This window comes from Pipra filicauda, unplaced genomic scaffold, assembly GCF_003945595.2.
Source record: "Pipra filicauda isolate LSUMZ 115617 unplaced genomic scaffold, ASM394559v2 scaffold9_size5747161_pilon, whole genome shotgun sequence".
Lineage (NCBI taxonomy): Eukaryota > Metazoa > Chordata > Aves > Passeriformes > Pipridae > Pipra > Pipra filicauda.
The window spans coordinates 4,120,146-4,135,408 of record NW_024105198.1 but is presented as its reverse complement, the minus strand read 5'-3'; the positions used below and the strand labels follow the sequence as shown (position 1 = coordinate 4,135,408).

Sequence of the window (15,263 nt, the reverse complement as noted above, 5' to 3'; positions counted from 1 at the left end):
ACGGGAAACAATGAAGGGTCTAAAATATAGGAGAAGGACAATGGAACTAAGAACCAGAGGTGTAATAACAAGTTCTCGGGTTCCTGTGGAATCAGAGTTGTGTAGTTCAGAAACACCACATACCTGCAGTCATTGCTCAGAGCACTTGGAGCCATTTGGAAAGTCATGAGTAGAGCAGCATAGTGAATAGTAAGATAATCCTTAAATTAAATCCGAATTACTTCTGTCTGGGAAATTAATATAGCTTTGTATCACTGTAGTAGTCTTCAGTCAATTCCAAATATGCAGAGCATTACACAGAAAGGTCATCTCATTTCATGGGAGTATTTGCCACATTACAGTTTGATTTCATATGATTTGGAATAAAATCCCGTTATTTTTCTGTTCTCTATGAAAGGGAAAACCTGAGGTTTTTCAGTCAAAAAGGCTGCTACAAGTTATGGTACTTGGATGCTTTTGTCCTTGACTTTGGGGAAGTTTGCCTGATATGCTGCCCCAGATCTATAGATTTTTGGAAAGGCTAATTAGAAGTTCCAATTCAAGCTTCAATGTTCTCATGAGACAGAATAAAAGCTGTTTGTCTGACAGGAGGCAAATTCCAAGGTTGTATAAGATAGACTGGGTTTTTAAATTTTATTTTATTTTTTTAATAATCTGTAAACTCCTTGTATTTTTCTGTCTTAAGTGAAGACGGTGTCCAGAAATCCTGTGCCAGTGTATGCGAACATCCAGCATGTGCTATGCACATGTCCTTGAGGAGGTAAACTAAGCAAAGGTGTCTTACATATATGGAAGATCAACTCAAGATGTTTTAGTGAGATTAGTTTCAAAACTGAGGCATTTTCAAGGTGATATTTATATATCACATGAAAATCTGTTAGGGTTGTAAGCCGAGCAAGTGTCCAGTGAGCAGGGAGACAAGTGACTCTAGTCGTATCTCTTTGTGTATGTGACCGCATCATGGCCAGTACATCCTCTGAAGGAAATCTCCAACACACCACCCTTCTCTGCCAAAATAAGAGGTGAAAATGCAGCAGTTTCAAATCTCAGATGCAACTGTAGTCAGTCTTAGCACTGTGTTTCCTCTGGATGCTACATACCATGTAAAAGTAAGATTTTTTTTTTTTTTTTCATTAGGCTTTGAAAGAAGCTCTTGGCATGAGTTGGGAAACATGACTTCAAATAGTTTTCTGGGGGGTTGATTTTGTCTTTTCATAGCTGCTGGTTCTATGCTACAAATGCTGTGGCACTGCACCTGTCTTTAATTTGTTTGTACAGAGCATTATGTGGTGAGACCTTGATGCATGATAAAGCCTCTATCTCAACATTAATTAAAATAAATCATAATGTGTTCTGGCACTGCTGTTGTTAATAGTCACCTGTGTTGGTTTGCTCCCCCAGCTTTCCCTGCTGGAAGATGCAGGCTTTGGCGGTGTTCTTCTTTACGCTGACCCTTGTGACTTACCAAAGACCACAGATCTTGCTGATAAAGCTTTTATGGTTTCCTTGAACAGCGGAGGAGATCCATCAACACCTGGCTATGCCAGTATTGGTAAGTACTGTTCAAGGCATATTCAGTTAATGGACATTTTCGTTCTCTGTAGATTTTAAGTATGGGAGTTAAAACACTAAGCCAAATCCTGCCTGAAATAGAAACTCTGAGTAAGAGAGCGTGTAATGCAGCGTGGCTTAGAGGATGGAATCCAGTCTCAAAAGTGCTTTGAGCTCTTGGCACAAAGTCTGCACTCTAAATAATTTATTTTGTTGCTTTTTGTATTTGAGTATTCACACACTGAACCATTATTACTGACTGCTTATTCTTATCCCATGAAAAAAAAAGGCTGTGAAGTCCTGATCCAGTGGTTTCTGAGCAGGTTTCATGAGATCTGTCCCCACCAAAAGATATATTCCCTTCATTCTGTCTTTCACTTTTATGGTATTGTTAATGGAAACTTCTGGTCAATAGGTGCAAGCGCAGTGTGAACAGACATTTGTATTTGAAAAGTTTTGAGGAAAAAGGATAATGTTTATAGTATCTATGTGCAATTATCACTTGAATAGGATGTGTTCATTTAGCCTTGCCTCAGTTCTACCTGGATAGGCTTGGTTATCAATTATGCTTCTCTAGGTACATGTATTTTCAAAGGATGGGAAATAGAGAATTGATTTCAAGGAATGACATAGTCTTACATAACTTTATTGGTTGTTTTGTTGTTTATTTTCTTTAAAGCAATGCGAACAATGAATAGAAGCAGCAGCATATTTGACTTGTATGTGCTACTTAAATCTCCAATCTGGCAGTTCAGTGAATGTGTGTTCTGCTCCTCTGCAGCATTCTCAACTTTTACAGTTTTTTTTACTATCTAACTATTTGGAAATGTATTAAACAGCAGTCTATGAGTTTGTGACAAGGCTTCATCAAGAATATTTTGTCCGGTTACTAGCTCAGACATCTAAAGTCTGACTTGAATTGGCACTAAATCAACTGAGGCAATGCTGAGATACTTCATGACTAGAATGGCAGAAAATAGAAATATTTGCCTGGTTGTCAAAGAGGGGTGTTAGCTGTTCACAGCATGAATGCCTTGACAGCTCAGTGGGAAAGAAATTGCACATTTTCTCAGTGTCTCAGTGTACCTGACCCAGTGTTCTTAAAAGTGCCCTGGGAGCTACAGAGGTAAATATAACACTCTTCAAACTTTATTCTTGCTCATTTCATGGAGCTATTTGAACAACAGTTTGTCATGTATCTGTCTGGCTGACTCCTTAATGTTTTATTTATCCTACATGAAAAGTAAAGCTAATTAAAACAGATATACTAACATGAAGATGCCACTTCAGTGTCTAAACCTTATGTGTTGGTTTTCTGTCAGTAAAAGATCTCATTGGCAGTGTGCATTCCAATCTCCAGTTTGGGGAAAAGAAGCTTAATTATGTGGAGAATGGTGTTGTAAGTACATCGACGGTGAAGTAGAAGCCTTATCATGGCTTGTCTGTGGTTTTAAGTCTTTGAGCAATGTTCATAAGCAGGAGGAGAACACGTTCTAAAATCGTTTATATTTTGATCACTGAATGCAGTGATGAGCTGGAAAGAACTCAAAGGAATACTTGAGGAAACTCTTTTTTATGGTTCTGTCACTGGAAGGTAGATCAGATGGAAATAATTTCCATGTTTCTGATGATGGTTTTTCTTCTCTGGAGACTCTGAACCAACTTGGTTAGAGATAGCTTATGCCTGGGACAAACACAAACACATCTGGAGCCCAGCCTTTTCCCTGAGGGATGCACTTGCATACACTGTAGTTAAACTGCCTAAGTGTGCAATAAAAGAGCCAAAGAGCCCGGGTTGCCCCTTTCGCTTTGATTCACTGAGTATAATATACACGACAAGAGATTTTATTGGAAGCTCCTGCTTAAGTTATTGGCATATCTTTGACACCATCTGCACTTCACACTTTGCCAGCAGAACTGTTACTATCACAATCTCAGGGACTGCTCCTACCACCATTCTCCCTTTTTACTGGGAAATTCCTTGTAAAATGAGTGATCCAAAGCTGTATTCACTGTATTCAGTGAATAAAAGGTAGAAAACCTGTATTTTCATGCAGCTGCCTATGTTTTTCACGTTCTGAAAACAAATTTCTCTGTGTTGTCAGAGCACTGGAATGCTTCAGTTTTTTCCTAGAAAAAAGGTCTTCAGGAAATTATATAATTTACAGATCTTTTCTTAAAGTTGGCAGCATTTTAAAATGGGATTTATTTAATAATTCAGAGAAAATTTTGAAGTTCTCATGAGATTTCAGCTCAAATCTTCTGTTTCATGAAGATTAAATGCTACACTACTGCATATGAATTATTTTGAATGTATAGAAATAGCTTGAGGATGGGTTTGAGATGCCAACTACCTATGAGCGGGATGATTTTATTGATCTCTCTTTAACAAAGGGAAAAAAGTGATGATGAAAAGGGGAAGTGAAGAGCATTTATATAAAAGTTTCTCCAGCTCTGTTTTATAATTTAATTCTTCTGTTCTTAAGACTCTTCCATTCCTGTGTCATCTCAGTCCTGAAACAATTGTATGAGCCTTTGTGAGCATCAGTTCTGTTTTCGTGATTCTGTGGACTAGTGTCCTTCATTTTTAGAAATCTTTCTTCTGTGTTCCTGCTTTTGAAATTAAATAGATCCAGGGGGTGAAACTCAAGGAATTAAACACATGGGATTAAGAAGCCTGAGATAAGAGGCATACATGGCAAAAAATTATCCCAAAAATGAAGTTTAGAAGAACAGTGTAAAACTTGAGTGACTTCCCCATCTACTTTTCTTTTTCCATTTTGTCTTTTTGACTGCTTCACTCCTTTCACTCACCTTTGTATGGCAGACACATATTAGATTTCTCCATCACTAGACTTCAGAGCTGTTTTAAATCAAATTTGTTTCCGCACAAGAAATGGCTCAGTAAACAAAAATATGGATAGAATCTATTTGTCAATCCTGGTATGTAAATAGAAAAGTGGCATTGTGATAAGCATTAAGAACCCTGCCCATGAGATAAGGTGCCTCGTAATAAAATCCCTATCTGTGCAGTGGGGGAATGGAAAATATTTCATGAAGAATTCAGATGGCATCATAGAAAATACTGTGAGCTTAAAACTGCTGAAATATAACAGCTGTAAAATACAATCTTACGGTATCAGCTGGAGTTTCAAGTGTAATGTTATTTTAGAGAATTGTTATGCAGAGGTTATGCAGTATAAAAAAAGGGTATGTTTTGAAATAGTCCCCGCTTTGAGTCATTGTAACAGCTTGTCATGTGAGCCATATTACAGGAATTCGGGTGAAAAAATCAGTAACACAGGGAAAACGCTTGGTTCCCTATAATTGTGACTAGTGAACATTATTTAGACAGAGGAATTGACACAAGCATTCCTCAAACATTGCTAATAAGATTTGATTTCATAGGAAGGGAAAAGGAAAGCAAGGAATTTCTGAAGTGTTGATCCACTGCAGGCCACAGCTGAGGCCATCAGCGAAGTCAGTGATGCCTCTGAAAACATATTTGAGAGAGGATAAGAATGGTGGACAGGAAGGGAAGTGAAACTGAGCCTGGAAAAGGGCAATGCAGAGATGCTGTTCTAGTCTTTTTGGTTTTGTTTCTCACTATGCAATATGTTTTAATTGGCAATTGCTGACACTCAGCATTGATGATAATTGATAAGTGATCTCTCTGTATTTACTGTGATCAGTGATTTTTTCCATCTCATTTTCCCCCCTGTCCTGTTGGGTAGAGGGAATGAAAGCACAGCACGGTAGGTGTCTGGAACCTGGCCAAGGTTTACCCACCACACTCTGTTCAACCAAAGTTAAACACCAAATATGTATCCTAAAAACCCCATGTCATTTACCTCTAGTCTTGTGTCATTCTTAAATGCAACTTAACCAGTTCTTCCACAGCAAACACAGGGAACTACTGCCACTGCTTGGGGTGTGGGTAAGGAGGTACGTACTGTGATGGAAATGTGTGCCTACTTTATTTTTAGTCAGCCCTGTGATTCTGTATGCTTAGATGTGTCCTGCCTAATAATCTGAGTTTGTCCTTACTGTCCTTTACTTCATGATATTTTACTCCTCTGAAGTAACAAGCTGAGCAGAAGTGAGCTGGAAAATAGCACGTTGTGTCGTGGTTTTAACCATGCATATGCAACATATGTTCTAAAATGTTTTGTTATAAATCATCATGACTTTTTACAAGATGTCCTCAGCCCTGGATTGTCTGTTCTTTTAAAGAACAAAACAGAGTGACAAGAATATATTTTCTGTGCTTGCCTTTGCAGCTGTGGCAATGATTCTGGGAATATATATATGTATTCTTTTTTTTCAAAATGCATGTTTATTTTCAGCTAATAACATCAGATAAATGCATTGTGAAAATAATTTGATGTAAAGTGAGTGTCTACATTCGGGTGTCTAGATATTGCTCTTTTATTTTCCTTAAGGACAGACTGAAGCTGGCGAAAAAGAAAAGCTAAAGTTCCATATTATAATTTAGGTGTGAGTATATATATGTTTACATGTACTCTTGATCGTTTTATTTTGTACTTATGACATAATTTTAGTGGTTGCCATAAAAAAAATCACACACTTTATCATACCAACTACAGTGCTCTGTCTGATATACTGTGGTTTTTTTCTGGATGAAGAAAAATCTGTGCTAATGCAATAGAGAGGTAAATCTTTGGAAAATGCTGACTTTTGAATAGTGAGCACAGTAAGTAATAATTTCAGCAGATTTTCTATAATACATGTAGCACTAATAGTTCAAAAGGTGTCTGAATCCATGATCTGCCTCTTCAGATTTTGCAGGATATAATAAAGCAACTAAATTTCTATATAAGTTCCAAATTATGTACTCTGAGGTTTTTCTGGATTTATGGTTTTTAGTTTTTCCTGCTGTCTGGCTTTCAGTTGGTGTTACAAGTATTTTAAACTGAGAGAGTTAGTTGGACATCAAGATAATTTAGGCTCACGGGTTTGAATGAGTGAACCTCTGTATTGTATATCAGATATCATTTTGTCTTCTACTAAGCTGCCTGTAATTTTTTATTGTTGGGGAGAGGAAGCAAATTTGAATTGAAAATGCTGTGATTTTTTTAACTAGTGTTATAGGAAGAGAGGATAAATCCCTGCCAATGGCACTGCAATGGCTTGCTACCAGTGTTTGTATCATTTGACTCCTGCAAGTGCCATAGTGAAGCATATCAAAACTTTTATCTGTTTCAATAAAAAAATTATTAAAAATGTGAATTTATAAGAGAAGTGGAATGTACAAGTGGAGAACACCAAATTATTTGAAAACAACAAATCAGCACTTCCCGTGCTGCAAAATTAGTTCAGTAGAAAAAATACAGACTAAATGCTTCCTGATGCTTTGTAAGTTGACTTCACAATATTTCTGACATTTCAGACAGTTTCAAACTACTACTAAACGACCTTGGCTGACTACAGAACGTTTTCCAGTGAAGCCACTTTTCTCTCATTCAGCAAAAATAGCATTTTAAATGGTGTCCAGATTAGATTTTTGAAGCTACTGAATTTGCGAGTAAATTTAGCATATTTAAATCTTTTGTCCAATCATGGTTGAAACTAATCCTGCCATAGCTTTACTGACACCATGTTGCAGCTCAACGTAATTTGTGCAAGTGAGCTAATTTATGATGTGCTCACAAGACAGCAAACATCAACTGCATGGCGGTGAGTCTGTCTGGTGTCTTGGAATCTGCTACTACAGGGGTGCCTGCAGAGTCTGGTTGAAATCAAATGTCTTTCCATGGGATAAGAATTTGGGATGGGGGATGTTTTTTACAGCATCAGGAATTTATTTTTTTTTTTGAGGACTCCTGTATACATCTGTTTGTATATGGGAATGATGTCATGAAGCAGATGAGACAGGATATTGTGAGGAAATACTTCATGTTTGTGGGTGAGGAAAGGAATTACTTTTGCAAAGGCAGAGGGGTGGATAGTGATGTGTTTGCTCATGTAGCAATATATAACCATCCACTTTAAGAACAAAGAAACCTCTAAACTGACTCTCAGCTCAAGGCCAAATTTATGGACCACTTGCTCTGTGGGCAGTCATTTGATTCATAACACCCTTCTCTGGCATTACTGTGGTTTCTTCTAATCCTGTGTCCTTTCACAGTCTTTTCCAGTGGCTTCAGTGTGTTTCAAGTGAAGGTTTCCTTTCAGAGCCCAATTAATCTACTGTTACTTGAGACCTTTCCATCCGGCAGTGTCCAGCAGATGGGCAGGAAAGTTTAGCAGTGTTTGTACCTGAAATTTGAGTTTATAGCAAAAGCATGCATAGAAATAGCAAACCAATACAGTCCCTTTCAGGTTTTGGTAATTGCATCCTGTAAAGACATTTTTTTGTTCATTGCAACTGAAACACTTGCTTACACCAATATCAAACTGGTGACTGTGAGCAAGGAACAGTGGTATTGCCCCAGAAAGGGCTAAGAACAGTAGGTAGTAGTAACCTTTTGAGTGGACTTTGTTTTGTAGGCTCCAAAACTCTGGTTTTATTATTACAATAAAACAACCTCAGTGTCATAGGCCTACTTTTCCTGTGTTTCTCATAGTTGAGTTTAATTATCACCTTCTTCCATTGCAGGTGATATATTGTACATTCTGAAAAAATATACCTGTCAAAATTTAAAAGATTTGCTCCAAATAACACTGCTAAGGCATTTTAGATTTAAAACTGGCTGTTAAGTTTTCAATGAAGACTTAGGTTCAATTAAAAGGAGTGCTGGGTGGCAGAATGTTTTTGTGAATTTAAGCTGATTTTAGTGGGCTTTTAAGTGTTAATTTAGTTTTGTACGCAGAAAGGAAATTTTAAAAAGCAATTAATTTCAGTTTAAATTTTAAGAAATATTGAATTTTCCTCTTCTATGTAAAAGTTAATGAAATATAGGGAAGAGGTAAAAGGGTTAAGTGAATGAGGAACTTATTGAACATATTGGGCTCAACTCATTATTAGTTGTGCCTTTTTCCTAATTGATTTTGTTTGTACAAAGCAAGTGTTTTGGAGAAGACTGTGTTTTATTCAAGCAACCTGCTAAGATGACACATCAGAGTAAAAAGTAGGCATTTCTGGTAGGTTATACTAGCTATTAATGCTGCTGTAATTACCAGAAACAAAACTGTCTCAAGTACAAACTCTGGTCAGATTGAACCAATAACTTTACCAAAGGGAAAAATGTCACAACCAGAATGATTGTAAAGCAGTTTAAATACCCCTCACAGGAAGATAAAGTAAATAGTAGATATAGATATGTGTATAGATGTATATACACATACACACACACACACACACACATATATATATATATATAAAGGGACTGTATTTGCTAATAAAGCCTAGCTAACTTTCCCATGGATTTGTGTGTATCTGTAATACCATGGTATTTTTTCCTCCTAGTGCTCCTGAGCTCAAGTTTGGATACTAAATGTAACTCTTACATATTGGAGTTAACACCTGCAAATGCACCTGCACAGTATCAAGAGCACCATAAAATCAGCTGGCTGATTGTTTAAGCAATTAAAGATATAATTAGTTTTATAATTGAATTTTTTTTCCTAGTGCAGTTTGAATACTGAAAGCCAGAATAAACCAAACCGTCTTTAATTTGACTTGATCTCTGTTCCAGCCCACTGCTTTACCATACCCAGCAGCTGCATAAAAAAGATAATAGCACCTCTTCCTGCTTTCAGACAGGTAGGAACTCCCCCAGAAGAAAACCTAATCATCATAAAATGGAGATGTGGAAAATACTTTATTGTCACATAAATGTGTACTTCGCATTATGTAGTATTGATCTGCAGAACACTGAAATACATAAGTAATTCACTACAGTTTGGGGAGACAGAAGAATGCTCTGCCCAGGGGAACTGAGAAAAGATGGGAAGCCGGGGATGGGAAAGAGGAGAGTCTGTTGTGATGGTTTAGTTGGTTAGCAAAGGACATCATGAGTGGTGAAGGGAGCTTGTGAAACAAGAGGGTAAATAGTAAATGTACATAGAATGTTGTCAAAACTGGGGGGTAATTTCAGTGACTCCAGAGTATGATGGATCATGGAGTAATTGGGATGTGTCCAATACTGATGTCAGTAAAGGGATCACAGACCTTAGGGCAGGATAAAAGACTAGAGCAAGTTGGCCTGGGGCATCGTCCAGTGATCTTCTTGGCCATCGTAATTTTGGAGAGTATTTCCAAGCTTATTTGCTCTGTTACCTTCACATCAACTAATGTATGGCTGATCAACGATCCACCTTCTTGGAAGGTGATACAAATGATATTTCCTTTTGTTATATCCTGAGGAACCTCTTCCTATCACCAGGAACTTCCTAAGATTTTTATGACCTCAGTGTGACATCTATGAGTTCCCTCCTCACTCAGGGTTCCCAGCCCATCAGGACTTGCCCTGATGAGTGAATTTACATCTTCCTCTAACTAGTACTCTCTCTTTCTGTCATGCTGCTCAACATCACAAGCTACACGTATTTTGCAGTTGGGATGCTGAAGGTTCCTTAGATATGGCAGAATGTAGCCTTGGAAAATGCATTTGGAACATGGAAGAGGTGAGGCATTGTGTCCTGTGTTTAGTGGATGAGTGGAGCTTCCCCTGCCTGGTTAACCTCCATTACATGGTCTTTAGGTGAGATGTTATGAACCCCTGTGGACAAGTTGCCTAAGTACGCTCAATGTAACTGGAGGTGTAGTGATTTAGTGATTAAGGAATATGAGAATTTACTGCTGCTGGCACAAATTTGCAAGACTTTTAATTAAGAGACTACATCAGTTTTGATGCAAATATGTTCTTTCTTCTACAAAAACAGTTTTAAATGCTCCAGTGTTTGCTCTGTGAAAATGTGGAGCTTTGTTTTGGGAAAGGGATAGTACTGGAAAAAATTCTTGGGGGTAGAGATGGTCAAGGGCCAGCTGTGCAATAGAAGAGAATTTCATAAATGTGAGAGAATGTCTCTGACAAGGAGGGAGTCACAGCTTTCAGATATTCTTTCTTCAGTGCTTTTAGAGTGTCCTGTAGGCAGTGATGCCAGTCAATATTTGCTATGCCAGAATGAGAAACAGTCAGTTTGTTGCCAGATGCTTTTGTTATCTGACATGTTTTTCATGTGCAAAAGCAGGCAGTGAGAATGATCTGAATAACCTTCTGAAACTTTGATAACTGTTTCAGTTTCAATTAGGACAAGTTTTTGCACAAAATGTATGTAACTTCCAATACTTCTTATGTGGTAATTTTAGATAGCTGACAGGTGGGTCTGTTGAGTTAGTGGGGGAAAAAGGAGTGAAGCCTCTTGGGTTGTTTAAAACCTCATCAAAGTCATAGATCTTTTAGAATAATGATACAATGATTTGCATATTTATTTAAAATATTGTGCTATAGGGACCACCCTTTACAAAATATGTAATGAACAAATTAGGCAGCTTGTGCTGCCTAATTGGGAGGGAATATTTTTTTTTCTTATAGCAGATGTCAGCTAAAGCTGACACGTGGTGACAATCTATTGCTTTCTGGTGTGATGCTCGTAACAAGGAGACTAATTTTAGAACAGCTGGTCTACTCGTGTTTAAAAATGCCTAAGTTTGTTGGGCTTTTTTTTCTTGATTTCCAAGCATCAGTGGTCTTTCAACTCGTCCACTGTGTGATTTCTGCCAAGCCTAGTTTAATCCATGACAACAAGGGATTTTCAGCGGTATTTTGCATACTCTGGGAGAATTGAACCACACATTGCAAAGTCTTCAGCATTTAGAACTTAGGTAGTAGTAATTTTTGGATATTATAAAGTCCATTTTACTTACTGTAATAGTAAATGAAGTGTAAAAGTGAGATAAAACTAAGAATTAATTCCCTTGTACTCTTTTCCCTATCAAACCTGCTGCATTAGATGCACTTTCGAGTTTTGCCAGTAAGAGGCAAAGCATTTCTCTGGGCAGCAGTATTATATGCTGATAATCCACTGAAAAAAAAGAGATACAACACCTGGCATGGACTGTCTTGAGGAATGTTTTAAAAGCTACCAGGAAAGAGAGAATATAGGATTTGCAAAGATTGTATGAGTGGAATATGTCTTGACCTAACATTAGGTGACTCTTGTAAGAAGAGTTGTATAAAGGTTATCTGGATAATTTCATGGAAGTAATTTTGTTTTGTTTTGTTTTGTTTTGTTTTTTTCTAAAGGGATGGGGTTGGAAGGCATGAAATTCAATAATACCAAAAATATAGGCATTAAGTAGCTACTACTGTGTTTTATTAATTATCCTTTCTAGTCACATTTGATTTGTAAACCTTAGATGCTTTTACCTCTTTTTAATGTTGCATTCTGTTTTTTAAGTGAAAGAATTGCCTTCTGAGCATCAATATAGTGGAGGAAGTATCCTGCCCAGAAGTGCAGCTTGATTGCTGTTTAATAAATAAATAAAAAAAATCTCCAAACACAATGCAAATGAGGAAAACATGCATGGATTTTAAGTAGGTGTCATAGTTGTTAGGCATTACTTATGCTTTTTACATAATTTTTGTTTGTTAGTACAACGCGTCAAAGCATAGCAAATAAGTATGGTTAAAACATTTAGAAGCAGTAGTCTGGTCAGCAATGTTTTCCAGAATTTACAGCTTCAGTTTTTTTCTTTGAGGTTCTGGCAGTTTCATCTTGTTAGGCAAAACACACCTTGTGTTTCTAGAGTCTGGATTTATCCTCTGATTTACACAATGGACCTGTAATTCTGAACTCTGAAGCACTGATTTAGGAATCAGTGCTTTAAGATAAAATTTAGCTACATCTCTCATTTGCTTTGTAAAATGAAAAGCTGAATTGCAAATCCTATAATAGATTTACAAATCCTAAAGCATATGTAGAAATACTGCAAGAGATTTACAAATCGTAACACAAATCATAATAAAGTAATTTTTAGCTATACAAATCTCTACTCATTTCTAAGTTAAAATCTCCGTGATCCTAACAGAGATCATTATTGAATATTAGTGTCTCTTCTGTTTTGGGTCAGATTCTTTATGATTTGTTTCTACAGGATTTATGTTTATTAAAATACTTTGCCTTCATTTCTCCTTCAACTTTGTAGAATAAAAAAAATTAAAAGGCAACATGCCCTGAACAGAGAGAGGAGCTGTCATTCACAGAAGCTGTTAAAAAAACTGTTCCCTGGTGGTCCTGTTATAGCACAAATGGGCAACTGAAACTTGCATGAAAGTACTGTTATTTTTTAAGATGTTTCTCTCCATGTACATTCACTATGGAACGGTCAGTGAATGGTCATTTTAATGTTTTGGATTGCCTTAAAAGGAGAAAAATCCTAGCTTTCATTTTTCATTGTTTTTTTCTTTGACTTTGTTGTGCTTTGAATATATGAGTACTGTGAATACTAGATTTACTGTTGGGGGTGCAAACAGTGGGACAGTTTGCACAGAGAACTTGTTTCCCAGAGAAGACACACTGAAAACAGTGGGACCCGAGCAACTTGATCTGACCCTGTTTTGAGCAGATTGGACTGGATGATCTCCAGAGGTCCTTTCCCACCTGAACTGTTCTATGATTCTGTGAGCAGGTAATATTTTAGAATGAGTTCAACCTGGCAGCCAGTTTTTTGCTGACACAGATATTAAGAAAAAAATAACAATATAAGTGATCTCTGACATGATGACTTAAAAGAACCTGGGAACTCTGACAGGAAGCCAGAAAACTCCAGAGTTGTTATACCTTATAATGTTCTCCCTTGTAGTCCAGCTGATAAGTCCTGTCTGTCTGTAACACTTTTGGAAAAGATGTCTGTATGATTGGAAGGGAAACAAAACACTGAACTTAGTATAACAAAAAAATAACAGGGCCTGAACAGATTCTGCATAGTTTTCTCCATGTTTAAATTCTGACCCAAAACATTAATTAACAAAATGAGATGTTCATTTTAACTAGAATTCAGCTTTTTTTGAGTCAACTATTATGGAATTATTGTGGTATTTGAATCACCTCTTATTATCATCTATGTCATATGTTTTATTTCCCAGTCTTCACCTCTTGATCAATAGTTTCAGGACTTCAGTCTTTCTGAGGGCAAAGAACAAGATGCTTTGTTCATTGGTAGTATGCAACCATTTAAATTAAAATAGAAGAAAACTTCTGTGACAGTTCTATTGTAATTGGCAAAGTAAGAAGTGACTAATTCACCTGATTTAACATGTCCATCTAATGGAATTACAACCAAATGGCAAGTGTTCATTCCCCACCTAATTTAAAGAATAAAAAATAGCAGTAATTGTCAGAATTGGAAGAATGAGTGAATGTTTTCTGTGTGCTTTAACTCTGAAGAGAGAATCGGATGGATGAAATGTGTGTACTTATTACATTCTGTAGATTGCAGACATTAAAGAAGGTTTCTCAGACAGTACTGGGTGCTGTGCGGTGAGGAAGATGACAGGATGAAATCTAATTCTAGAATTTTTACTAAGAAGTTTCTGATGTGGTGATAAATATGTTAGTTATCTGACATACTCCATGACTCTTGATGATATTACCTTTATCTCTGACTTTAAGGAATTGTCTTGGTAGTTCATAAGTAGTTTTTGAGAGTGCTGAAGGAATTACGCCATTTGTTTAGGAGAGAGATCCAGTGGTTCTGATTTAAAAAAAAAAAAAAAAAGAGAAAAGGCTAAAGAAACCTTAAGGTCCAGTAGTGTTTGTATTATCTGCTGCAACATCACACAAGTCTTCATGATTTTTTTATGGAGGAGAATCCATGAAAAGCTACAGGGAGGTTTTCTGGAAGGTCAGTTGCAGTGACCACCGTACTGTTGTGGTAGGTGCCACAGTTACTGCATGGTGTTCAAAGTTAATATTTCCACATGGAAACAAGTTGTCACTCCTGGAAGAAATGCTTGCTTTGTTAATTTTGTTGCTCAAGACTTTGGGCACAGGAAAGTTACTCTGAGCCTTAGACATTTTTGCTTTCACTATATTGCTCTGGTTGAAATAAGTTCTTGTGAATAAAGTAGTTATCTGACAGTCAGGTTCATCAGTTGGGCTTTCTGAAATATGGGTACCAGTTCTACTATCTGTATGTCAGGATCTGTAGATCTTTTCTTAAGCTGTGTCTGATAGGCCAGTAGAGTAGAACTATTAGTAGCTGTGCACTGATATCCCAATAATAGTTGGTCTTGATAAGAAGGTATGTGTTATCATGAACTGGCTTAAAAAAATGACTTTGCAGTACTCAGATTCCCTGTCTTCCAGTAAGACTCTAGACACCTACTACTTGTTCACTGAAGAATTAAATTGTTATAATTATTGTTTCTCAGTCTCTTTAAAAAAAACCCAACTTTAAAAGGCTCGCAGATAATCTGAGTAGCAAATTGATGTGTATTTTATACACAGTTTATCTAAGAAACCTTGCAAGTAAGGAAAAAAACCCTATTTTGGACAGTTATTGACTTTTTAATATCATTGTACTGACAAGTTAGAACAATGTTTAATTGGTTGTCACATGTTTAAAGAACAAATGTTGAGATTTGGAATTCCTGAACACCAGAGATATTAGTGTTCCCATTTTATGAGTTGTGCAGAGAAATGCACAGAGGTCAAATGATCAGTCCTTCCTGACCATAAACTTAGATGGAGACACATTCCTGGATTCGTTCTTTTTGCCCATTGGAATATGCTGCTTTTCCTTT

The 15,263-nt window shown here is 36.9% G+C and overlaps 1 protein-coding gene across 1 annotated transcript in view; it reads left to right on the top strand.

Annotated features, from left to right (window-relative positions):
- The window catches only part of NAALADL2 (N-acetylated alpha-linked acidic dipeptidase like 2), a 238,439-nt gene that overhangs the window by 92,153 nt on the left and 131,023 nt on the right, over positions 1–15,263 (top strand). Inside the window, exon 4 of the mRNA XM_027724653.2 lies at positions 1,402–1,552. Within this exon, the coding sequence (XP_027580454.2) occupies positions 1,402–1,552 (151 nt within the window). The remainder of the gene's footprint in view (positions 1–1,401; positions 1,553–15,263) is intronic.